The following is a 9,431-nucleotide window of genomic DNA, read 5'->3' on the forward strand; positions in this document are numbered from 1 at the left end:
ATCCCCCAGAACCCCCAAAACCAGCATCACCCCCCCAAAACACCATCACACCCCAGAACCCCCCGCAGCCCTGATAACCCCAAAACCCCGATAATCCCCCACAGCCCCACCCCAAACCCCAATAGCTGCACCCCAAAGCCCCACCCGGCCTTATCGGGGCCTCCCTGCCGTGGGTGGGGTCCCATTGTCACTGTCCCTGTCCCTCTATCACTGTCCTGTGTCCCCCAGGTGGCCGAAGTGGGCGTGGGCTTGCTCTGGTGGGGGGTGTTTGCAGGGACAGCCTGTCACTGTCCCTGTGTCACTGTCCCTGTGTCAGTGTCCCTGTGTCCCTGTCAGTGTCCCTGTGTCACTGTCCCTGTGTCACTGTCCCTGTCAGTGTCCCTGTGTCACTGTCCCTGTATCACTGTCCCTGTGTCCCCCAGGTGGCCGTGGATAGCCGGGCCCTGTCCCCATTGTCCCTGTCTGTCCCCCAGGTGACCAAGGTGGCCATGGACAGGCTGTCCCTGTCCCCAGGTGGCCGAGCTGGCCGTGGACTCGCTGTGCCGGGGGGTGTTTGCCGGGGACAGCCGGGCCCTGAGCGTGCGCAGCTGCTTCCCCGCGCTGTTCCAGGCCGAGAGACTGCGGGGCTCTGTCCTGCTGGGGCTGGCACTGCCACACGGTGGGGACACTGGGGACACCCTGGGGACACTGCTGGGGCTGGCACTGCTGGGGCTGTCCTGCTGGGGCTGGCACTGCCACACGGTGGGACCCTGGGGACACCCTGGGGACACTGCTGGGGCTGTCCTGCTGGGGCTGGCACTGCCACACGGTGGGGACACTGCTGGGGCTGGCACTGCCACACGGGGGGACACTGCAGGAACACTGCTGGGGCTGGCGCTGGCATCTGGCGGGCACAGGGACAGAGGGACACCACGGGGACCCCCAGGTGCCACCCCTTGGACGGGTCCATCCTATGGGGCTGAGACAGGGGACACCGTGGGGGGCTGGGGACAGGGTGGGGACACACGGGGCTGGGGACAGGGTGGGGACCCCTGGGATCCAGCGAGGGCTGGCACGGGGGACACCGCGGGGACACCGCGGGTCCCCCCTCGCGTTGTCACGTTGTCGCCGCGGGTGTCGCCGCAGGTGTGGCCGCAGGTGACAGCGAGGCGGGGCCGCCGGCGGGGCTGGCGCAGCGGGCTCGGGCCGAGCGCTGGAGCCAGTGGTCGCTGCGGGGCGGGATGGAGTCCCTGGCGCGCGCCTTGGTGGCCTTCGTGTCCCCGCGCGGCGCCGAGCTGCGCTGCCACTCGCCCCTGACACACCTGGGCCGCCACCGCGGCCGCTGGCAGGTGGGGACACTGCGGTGCCACCCCCTCCCTGCGTCCCCGTCCCGCTCCCCACCCCCTGCCACCGTGCTGTCCCCTCCCCGGTGTCCCTTGGGTCCCTTCCCGGTGTCACCCGGGTCCCCCTCCCGCTCTCCATCCCCCCACCCGTGTCCCGTGTCCCCAGTCCTCTCCCCAGTGTCCCCAGCCCATTCCCCAGTGTCCCAGTGTCCCCGCTGTGTCCCCAGCTCACTCTGCCCGATGCCACCCTCTCGGCCGATCACGTTGTCAGCGCCCTCCCGGCCTCAGGTAGGGCAGCGCGGGGCGGGGGGGTCCCGCGGTGTCCCCGCGGTGTCCCCGCGCCGGGCTGATGTCGCCGCTGTCCCCAGCGCTGGCGCGGGCGCTGCCGGCCGAGGCGGAGCCGCTGGCCCGGGAGCTCCGCGCGATCCCGGCCGCCTCCGTGGCCGTGGTCAACCTGCAGTACGAGGGGGCCGCGCTGCCCGTCACGGTGAGGGCTCCCCGCGCTGTCCCCGCGCTGTCCCCGCTGTCCCCGGGCCCCCGGTGACCCCGGCTCGCCCCCCGCAGGGCTTTGGCCACCTGGTGCCATCCTCCGAGGACCCGGCGCTCCTGGGCGTCGTCTACGACTCGGTGGCGTTCCCGGAGCACGACGGGACCCCCGCGACCCCCGGGACCCCCTCGCTGCGGCTGACGGTGGGGACAGCAGGGGGGACACTGGGGACACTGAGGGGGTGACAGAGGAGGTTTTGGGGTGGTGCTGGGACCCCCTCACTGCGGCTCATGGTGGGGACACCGGGAACACTGCGGGGGGACACTGGGGACACCAGGGGGAGTGACAGGGGTGATCTGAGGGCTCTCACAATGGAGACACTGGGGACACCAGGGGATGGCACCGGGGACAAGGGTGGTGACACTAGGGACACTGAAAGGGGGAGCGACAGGGATGATTTTGGGGGTCTCACAGTGGGTGGCCCTGGGGACACAGGGTGGGTCACAGGACTGATTTGGGGGGGCTCACGGTGGGTGACACTGGGAGGAGGTGGCCCTGGGGACCCTGTGGGTGTCAGGGCTGATTGTGGGGGGCTGGCTGTGGCTGTGGGTGGCCCTGGGGACCCTGTGGGTGTCAGGGCTGATTGTGGGGGGCTGGCTGTGGCTGTGGGTGGCCCTGGGGACCCTGTGGGTGTCAGGGCTGATTGTGGGGGGCTGGCTGTGGCTGTGGGTGGCCCTGGGGACCCTGTGGGTGTCAGGGCTGATTGTGGGGGGCTGGCTGTGGCTGTGGGTGGCCCTGGGGACCCTGTGGGTGTCAGGGCTGATTGTGGGGGGCTGGCTGTGGCTGTGGGTGGCCCTGGGGACCCTGTGGGTGTCAGGGCTGATTGTGGGGGGCTGGCTGTGGCTGTGGGTGGCCCTGGGGACCCTGTGGGTGTCAGGGCTGATTTTGGGGAGGTGACATTGGGTGGCCCTGGGGACACTGTGGGTGACAGGGCTGATTCTGGGGAGGTGACATTGGGTGGCCCTGGGGACACTGTGGGTGTCAGGGGTGATTTCGGGGGGCTGGCTGTGGGTGGCCCTGGGGACACCGTGGGTGTCAGGGCTGATTTTGGGGAGGTGACACTCAGTGGCCCTGGGGACACTGTGGGTGTCAGGGCTGATTGTGGGGGGCTGGCTGTGGCTGTGGGTGGCCCTGGGGACACTGTGGGTGTCAGGGGTGATTTCGGGGGGCTGGCTGTGGGTGGCCCTGGGGACACCGTGGGTGTCAGGGCTGATTTTGGGGAGGTGACACTCAGTGGCCCTGGGGACACTGTGGGTGTCAGGGGTGATTTCGGGGGGCTGGCTGTGGGTGGCCCTGGGGACACCGTGGGTGTCAGGGCTGATTTTGGGGAGGTGGCGGTGTCCCCAGGTGATGCTGGGCGGGGCCTGGTTCCGGCAGAGCTTTGGGGACCCCGCGCTGGTGGCCCCGGAGCTGCTGCTGCGCCGGGCACGGGCGGCCGTGAGCGACCACCTGGGGCTGGCCGGGACCCCCGCCCGCGCCATCGTCAGGGTGCAGCAGGTGGGGACACGGGGTGACACCGGGGGCTCTGGGGGGGTGACATTTCAGGGGGGATTCTGGGTGGGTGACATTTTGGGGGTGGCTCTGGGTGGGTGGCACTTTGGGGTGGCTCAGGGAGGGTGACACTCCGGGGGGCTCCCAGGGGCTCACCTGTGTCCCCCTCCCCATTTTGCCCAGGACTGCATCCCCCAGTACACGCTGGGGCACTGGGAGCGCCTCGGTGAGTGCGGCGGGGCTGGGGGTGGCCCCTGTCCCCGGGGGGGGGCTCTGCTGTCCCCAGCTGTCCCCAGAGTGTCCCCAGCTGCCGTCGCTGTCCCCCCAGAGCGCATCCAGCGGTTCCTGAAGGAGCAGGAGCTGCCCCTGAGCCTCATCGGCGCCTCCTACGCCGGGGTCTCCGTCAACGACTGCATCGCCAGCGCCAAGGCGGCCGCGGCACGGATTTTGGGGTCCCTCCCCGAGCCCTGACCCCCCCATCGATCCCCGACCCCCTCCTGCAGCCCCGGGGGGGTCTCCTGAATCCGCCGGCGTAGGACAAAATGATTTTTTTTTAATTGAAAAAAACCCTTTTTGGAAAGGTGCAGGGAGCGGCTCATAAATAGAATAAATACCCGCGCGCCCCTCGGGGACCCCAGACCCACCGCGGGGGGGCCCAGCCCCGCGTCCCCCCCCGGGGGCGTCCCTGTGTCCCTCTGGGGGCGTCCCCCGGGGGTGTCCCTGTGTCCCCGTCCCCCCCGGGGGTGTCCCTGTCCCCCCAGCCCAGAGTCCCCCCTTGGCCCGGGGGTGGCGATTTGGGGCTCAGGGCGGGGGTGCCACGCTCTGGTTGCCCCCCCGCGCTGTCACCGTCCCCTCGCGCTGTCCCCTCGCTGTCCCCTCCGCTCGGGGCGGGGCCGCGCTGCCGTTGTTGCCGCCCAGGGGCGGGCGGGGAGGCGACAGCGACAAGGCCAGCGGCGGCAGGTCCCCGCGGGGGGGCTTGCGCAGCATCTCCTGGCGGAAGCGGCTCTGGGGGGCGCGGGGGCGGCCGCGGGGGTCGCAGCCGATGTCGGCCGTCAGGTTGGTGTAGAGCGGGCGCAGCTCCCGCGCCAGCAGCGCGTAGCTCAGCGAGTTCATCCCGTCCTGCGTCCACGTGCGCTGCGTCCGCACCAGCAGGTCGAACCTGGGGACGCGGCCCGCGTGTCACCGCTGTCCCCAGGGTCCCCTCCGAGCCCCCCCGAGCCCCCCCAGCCCGCACCTGTGCGGGTTCTCCTCGTTGCCTTTGTCGCTCTTGTGTTTGACCATCTTGTAGTGGCCGATGGAGACGGGCGGGCGGGAGATCTTCATGCCGGCCAGGCGCACCCTGCGGGGACAGCGACACTGCCACCGACACTGCCACCGGGCGGGGACAGCGACAGCGACAGCGCCGGGGTGGGCCCGGGGCGCTGCGACAGCCCCCGTGGCCCCAGCGGTGGGGACACAAATATGGGGACAGCGAGGAGAGAGGGTCACGGTGTCACCCTGAGAGGGGACAGGGCCAGCCCCAGGGTGACCCTCAGGGTGACAGAACAGCCACCACACAGTGACATCATCACCACGTCACCCTGGGGGGACAGGCCATGGGGACATCCCTGTGTCCCCTCCCCCTCAATGTGACAGGACACCCCCCATGTCCCCCCCCAGGGCAATGTCACACCCCTCATGTCCCCCCCCCCGGATAATGCCACACCCCTTGTGTCCCCCCCCAGGACAATGTCAGACCCCTTTTGTCACCCCCCAGGGCAATGTCACCCTCCTTGTGTCCCCCCCAGGGTGACAGGTCACCCCTTTTGTCCCCCCCAGGGCAATGTCACACCCCTCATGTCCCCCTCAAAGTGATGTCACACCCTCTGTGCCCCCCAAGGTGACAGAACACCCCGTGTCCCCCCCAGCTCGGTGGGCACACGATGCCACCCCGCCAAGTGCCACCCCCCCGTGCTGTGGCAGTGTCCCCAGGCTGTCCCCTGGCTGTCCCCAGGCTGTCCCCAGCCCTACCTGGTGGCGATGTCATCGTCCTCTCCCCCCCAGCCCCAGTACTCGTTGGGGAACCCGTTGATCTTCATGTACTGGTCGGGGGTCAGCGCCGAGACCCCCCCGAAATACTGCGGGTAGGGCAGGCTGGGGACACAGGGGACACTGAGCTGCTGTCCCCAGCCGTCCCCGGGCTGTCCCCGAGGCCGTGGCTCACCTGTAGCCGAATTTGTTCATGGCCACGGAGGCGTGTTTGGGGTTCCAGGGGTCGCAGGTGTACAGGTTGTGGTCGTTCTCGGGGATCAGGTCCACGTCGTGCAGGAACAGGCAGTCCCAGTCCTCGTCCTTCAGGGCCTCCTTCACGCCACCGGGCGGGGACAGCGACACTGCCACCGGGCGGGGACAGCGACACTGCCACCGGGCGGGGACAGCCACAGCGACAGCGCCGGGGTGGGGCCGGGGCGCTGCGACAGCCCCCGTGGCCCCAGCGGTGGGGACACAAATATGGGGACAGCGAGGAGAGAGGGTCACGGTGTCACCCTGAGAGGGGACAGGGACACCCACAGGGTGGCAGGGACAGCCACCACACAGTGACATCATCACCACGTCACCCTGGGGGGACAGGCCATGGGGACATCCCTGTGTCCCCTCCCCCTCAATGTGACAGGACACCCCCCATGTCCCCCCCCAGGGCAATGTCACACCCCTCATGTCCCCCCCCCCGGATAATGCCACACCCCTTGTGTCCCCCCCCAGGACAATGTCAGACCCCTTTTGTTGCCCCCCAGGGCAACGTCACCCTCCTTGTGTCCCCCCCAGGGGGACAGGTCGGTCACGGTGTCACCCTGAGAGGGGACAGGGAAACCCACAGGGTGGCAGGGACAGCCACCACACAGTGACATCATCACCACGTCACCCTGGGGGGACAGGCCATGGGGACATCCCTGTGTCCCTTCCCCCTCAATGTGACAGGACACCCCCCATGTCCCCCCCCAGGGCAATGTCACACCCCTCATGTCCCCCTCAAAGTGATGTCACACCCTCTGTGCCCCCCAAGGTGACAGAACACCCCGTGTCCCCCCCAGCTCGGTGGGCACACGATGCCACCCCGCCAAGTGCCACCCCCCCGTGCTGTGGCAGTGTCCCCAGGCTGTCCCCTGGCTGTCCCCAGGCTGTCCCCAGCCCTACCTGGTGGCGATGTCATCGTCCTCTCCCCCCCAGCCCCAGTACTCGTTGGGGAACCCGTTGATCTTCATGTACTGGTCGGGGGTCAGCGCCGAGACCCCCCCGAAATACTGCGGGTAGGGCAGGCTGGGGACACAGGGGACACTGAGCTGCTGTCCCCAGCCGTCCCCGGGCTGTCCCCGAGGCCGTGGCTCACCTGTAGCCGAATTTGTTCATGGCCACGGAGGCGTGTTTGGGGTTCCAGGGGTCGCAGGTGTACAGGTTGTGGTCGTTCTCGGGGATCAGGTCCACGTCGTGCAGGAACAGGCAGTCCCAGTCCTCGTCCTTCAGGGCCTCCTTCACGCCCACGTTCAGCAGCTTGGCGCGGTTAAACGTGCAGTTCCCGGCCTGGGGACACCCCAAAATGTCCTGGGGTCACCCCAAAACGTCCTGGGGTCACCCCAAAATGTCCTGGGGTCACTCCAAACCATCCCCACTGAATCATCCCCTCTAAACCATCCCTTCGCCCCCACGTTCAGCTTGGCGCAGTTAAACGTGCAGTTCCCGGCCTGGGGACACCCCAAAATGTCCTGGGGTCACCCCAAAACGTCCTGGGGTTACCCCAAAAGGTCCTGGGGTCACCCCAAAATGTCCTCACTGAACCATCCCCTAAATCTCTAAACCATTCCTTCAGGCCCACGTTCAGCAGCTTGGCGCGGTTAAACGTGCAGTTCCCAGCCTGGGGTCCCCCCAAAACGTCCTGGGGTCACCCCAAACCACCTCTAACCCACCCTGAGGATCCCCCAAACTGACTTAAACCACCCTGGAGATCCCCCAAGCCACTCTGGAGACCCCCCAAAACAACTCAAACCTCCTCGGGGTCCCCCCAAAACACCTTGGGGATGCCCCAAACCACCTCAAACCACCCTGGGGACCCCTCAAACATCCCTGGGGACCCCCCAAAGCCCCCTGAGGACCCCCTAAACCACCTCAAACCACCCTGGGGACCCTTAAACCCCCCTGGGGATCCTCAAACACCCCTGGTGACCCCCAAACCACCTTGGGGATGCCCCAAACCACCTCAAACTCCCCTGGGGAGCTCCCAAACCCCCCTGAGGACCCCTCAAACCCCTCTGGTGACCCTTCAACCCCCCCCGGTGACCCCCAAACCCCCCTGGGGACCCCCTAAACCACCTCAAAACCCCCTGGGGACCCCCCAAATCCCCCTGGGGACCTTGGAATCCCCCTGGGGACCCCCCAAACCCCCTTGGGGATGCCCCAAACCACCTCAAACCCCCCCTGGGGACCCCCCAAACCCCCTTGGGGATGCCCCAAACCACCTCAAACCCCCCCTGGGGACCCCCCAAACCCCCTTGGGGATGCCCCAAACCACCTCAAACCCCCCCTGGGGACCCCCCAAACCACCTTGGGGACACCCTAAACCACCTCAAACCCCCCCGGGGACCCCTCAAATCCCCCTGGGGACCCCTCAAATCCCCCTGGGTACCCCCACGCCCCCCGGGCACCTGGTGCACCACGTAGATGCCGTAGTGCAGCTGCTGGCGCTGCAGGAAGGGGTGCAGGTAGTAGAGCAGGTGGCCCAGGTGGCCCTCGCGGTGGCGGTGGGGGACGATGACGGCGGTGCGCGAGCGCGCCTCGCACTGGGGGGGCCGGTAGCGCCCCCCCCGCTGCACCCCCGGGTTCTTGGCCCGGATCTGCTCCAGCGACGGCGCCCGGGAGAAGGAGACGGCCAGGGGGCCCACTGCGGGGGAGGGGCAGTGAGGGGGATGGGGGGGGGGGGGGTGGGGGTAACTGGGAGCACTGGGAGGGGCTGGGGGTGTCCCCTCAATGCCCCAAACTGGGCTGGGGGCGCTGGGGGGCAACTGGCCCAGCCTGGGCCGGCTCCTTCCCGGGACAGGGCCGGGGTGGGGGGGAAGGGAACCGGTTCGACCGGTTCTTGTGCCCGGGGAAAGGTCGGGTCCTTCCCGGGAGCGCCGGGAGCCGGTTCTCACCGGGAGGAGGGGCTGGAACCGGCTCTTTACCGGGGCAGGGGCGGCACCGCTTCCTCCTCCCTCGGGGAGGGGTCGCTCCCCGCTCCTTCCCCCCCGCGGGAACGAACCCGAGCCCCTCGGGGGTCTCCGTTCCCTCCCTGGGGGGTCTCCGGTTCCTCCCCTCTCCCCGGTTTCCACCTCGATGCTCTCCGTTCCCCTCCCGGTCTCTCCCGTTCCCCCGGTTCTCCTCCCGTTCCCCATTCCCGGGAGGGTCCATTCCCTCTCCGGGGTCCCCGTTCCCCTCCCGGTTCCCCCTCAGGGCTCTCCGTTCCCCTCCCGGTGCTCCCGTTCCCCTCCGGTTCCCCCGGTTCTCACCGAGGAACGGCGATCTCTCCGGGCAGAACGGCAGCGGCCGTGCGGGGTCCGGCGGCTCGGCGGCGCCGCTGCCGGTACCGAGCGCGGCCCCGACGCGGCTGAGGTTGGCGTACACGTCGTGGGGCCGGGAATAATCCACGGCGGGACCGGCGGAGCGGGCGAAGAGCGCCGTGAGGTTCCGGAACCCGCCCAGCGAGAAATAGGCCACGAAGGCGAACTGGCACCCGACCATCAGCGCCAGCGAGCACGGCCGCTCCAGCAGCCGCCGCAGCATCGCGGGGCCGCCCGGTCTTACCGGGGAGCCGCCCGCTTTACCGGGGAGCCGCCCGGTGTTACCGGGGAGCCGCCCGGTGTTACCGGAGAGCCGCCCGAGCGGCCCGGGGCAGCATGGCGGGGGCTCCGGGGCTGCGGGACAGAGGGGACGGGGTTTGGAGCGGCACCGGGAGGTGGAGCGGGCCCGCTCCGGTACCGGGAAGGGCCCGGTTCAGCCCAGTCCGGTACCGGTTCTGCCCGGTCCGGTACCGGTCCGGCCTAATCCGGTACCGGTCCAGCCCA

General features: G+C 69.1%; 2 protein-coding genes across 5 annotated transcripts in view; one reads left to right on the plus strand and one right to left on the minus strand.

Moving 5' to 3' along the window:
* The window catches only part of PPOX (protoporphyrinogen oxidase), a 6,726-nt gene extending 2,783 nt beyond the window's left edge, over window positions 1-3,943 (plus strand). For both annotated transcript variants that reach the window (XM_039718220.1, XM_039718221.1), the window contains 8 exons: window positions 514-658; window positions 1,126-1,328; window positions 1,550-1,610; window positions 1,691-1,809; window positions 1,887-2,012; window positions 3,217-3,366; window positions 3,544-3,586; window positions 3,689-3,943. In XM_039718220.1, coding sequence (XP_039574154.1) covers window positions 514-658; window positions 1,126-1,328; window positions 1,550-1,610; window positions 1,691-1,809; window positions 1,887-2,012; window positions 3,217-3,366; window positions 3,544-3,586; window positions 3,689-3,831 — 990 coding nt within the window. In that variant the 3' untranslated portion in view covers window positions 3,832-3,943. The remainder of the gene's footprint in view (window positions 1-513; window positions 659-1,125; window positions 1,329-1,549; window positions 1,611-1,690; window positions 1,810-1,886; window positions 2,013-3,216; window positions 3,367-3,543; window positions 3,587-3,688) is intronic.
* B4GALT3 (beta-1,4-galactosyltransferase 3) lies at window positions 3,888-9,203 on the minus strand. 3 transcript variants are annotated; one of them, XM_039718222.1, is made up of 7 exons: window positions 8,877-9,203; window positions 8,037-8,272; window positions 6,865-6,918; window positions 5,564-5,700; window positions 5,371-5,493; window positions 4,595-4,699; window positions 3,888-4,519 (listed from the first exon to the last, which is right to left on the minus strand). In XM_039718222.1, the coding sequence occupies exons 1-7, from the start codon at window positions 9,148-9,150 to the stop codon at window positions 4,162-4,164; spliced, it is 1,287 nt and encodes a 428-aa protein (XP_039574156.1). In that variant the 5' UTR covers window positions 9,151-9,203; the 3' UTR covers window positions 3,888-4,161. The 3 variants fall into 3 exon arrangements, with proteins under 3 accessions (XP_039574156.1, XP_039574159.1, XP_039574158.1); XM_039718225.1 differs by lacking the exon at window positions 5,371-5,493 and having other exon boundaries at window positions 8,877-9,173; XM_039718224.1 differs by lacking the exons at window positions 5,371-5,493; window positions 5,564-5,700 and adding an exon at window positions 6,535-6,657 and having other exon boundaries at window positions 6,728-6,918; window positions 8,877-9,173.
* Window positions 9,204-9,431: the final 228 nt, after the last annotated feature.

This window comes from Passer montanus, unplaced genomic scaffold (genome assembly GCF_014805655.1).
Source record: "Passer montanus isolate IOZ18808 unplaced genomic scaffold, ASM1480565v1 scaffold398, whole genome shotgun sequence".
Lineage (NCBI taxonomy): Eukaryota > Metazoa > Chordata > Aves > Passeriformes > Passeridae > Passer > Passer montanus.

Excerpts from the sequence above, each read along its gene's own strand:
- B4GALT3 (XM_039718222.1), bottom strand. The coding sequence starts at position 9,150 with ATGCTGCGGCGGCTGCTGGAGCGGCCGTGCTCGCTGGCGCTGATGGTC. Across the intron at positions 4,700-5,370 it reads GACGATGACATCGCCACCAG|GGTGCGCCTGGCCGGCATGA; the intron begins GTAGGGCTGGGG and ends CTGTCCCCGCAG. Across the intron at positions 4,520-4,594 it reads AACGAGGAGAACCCGCACAG|GTTCGACCTGCTGGTGCGGA; the intron begins GTGCGGGCTGGG and ends CCGCGTCCCCAG.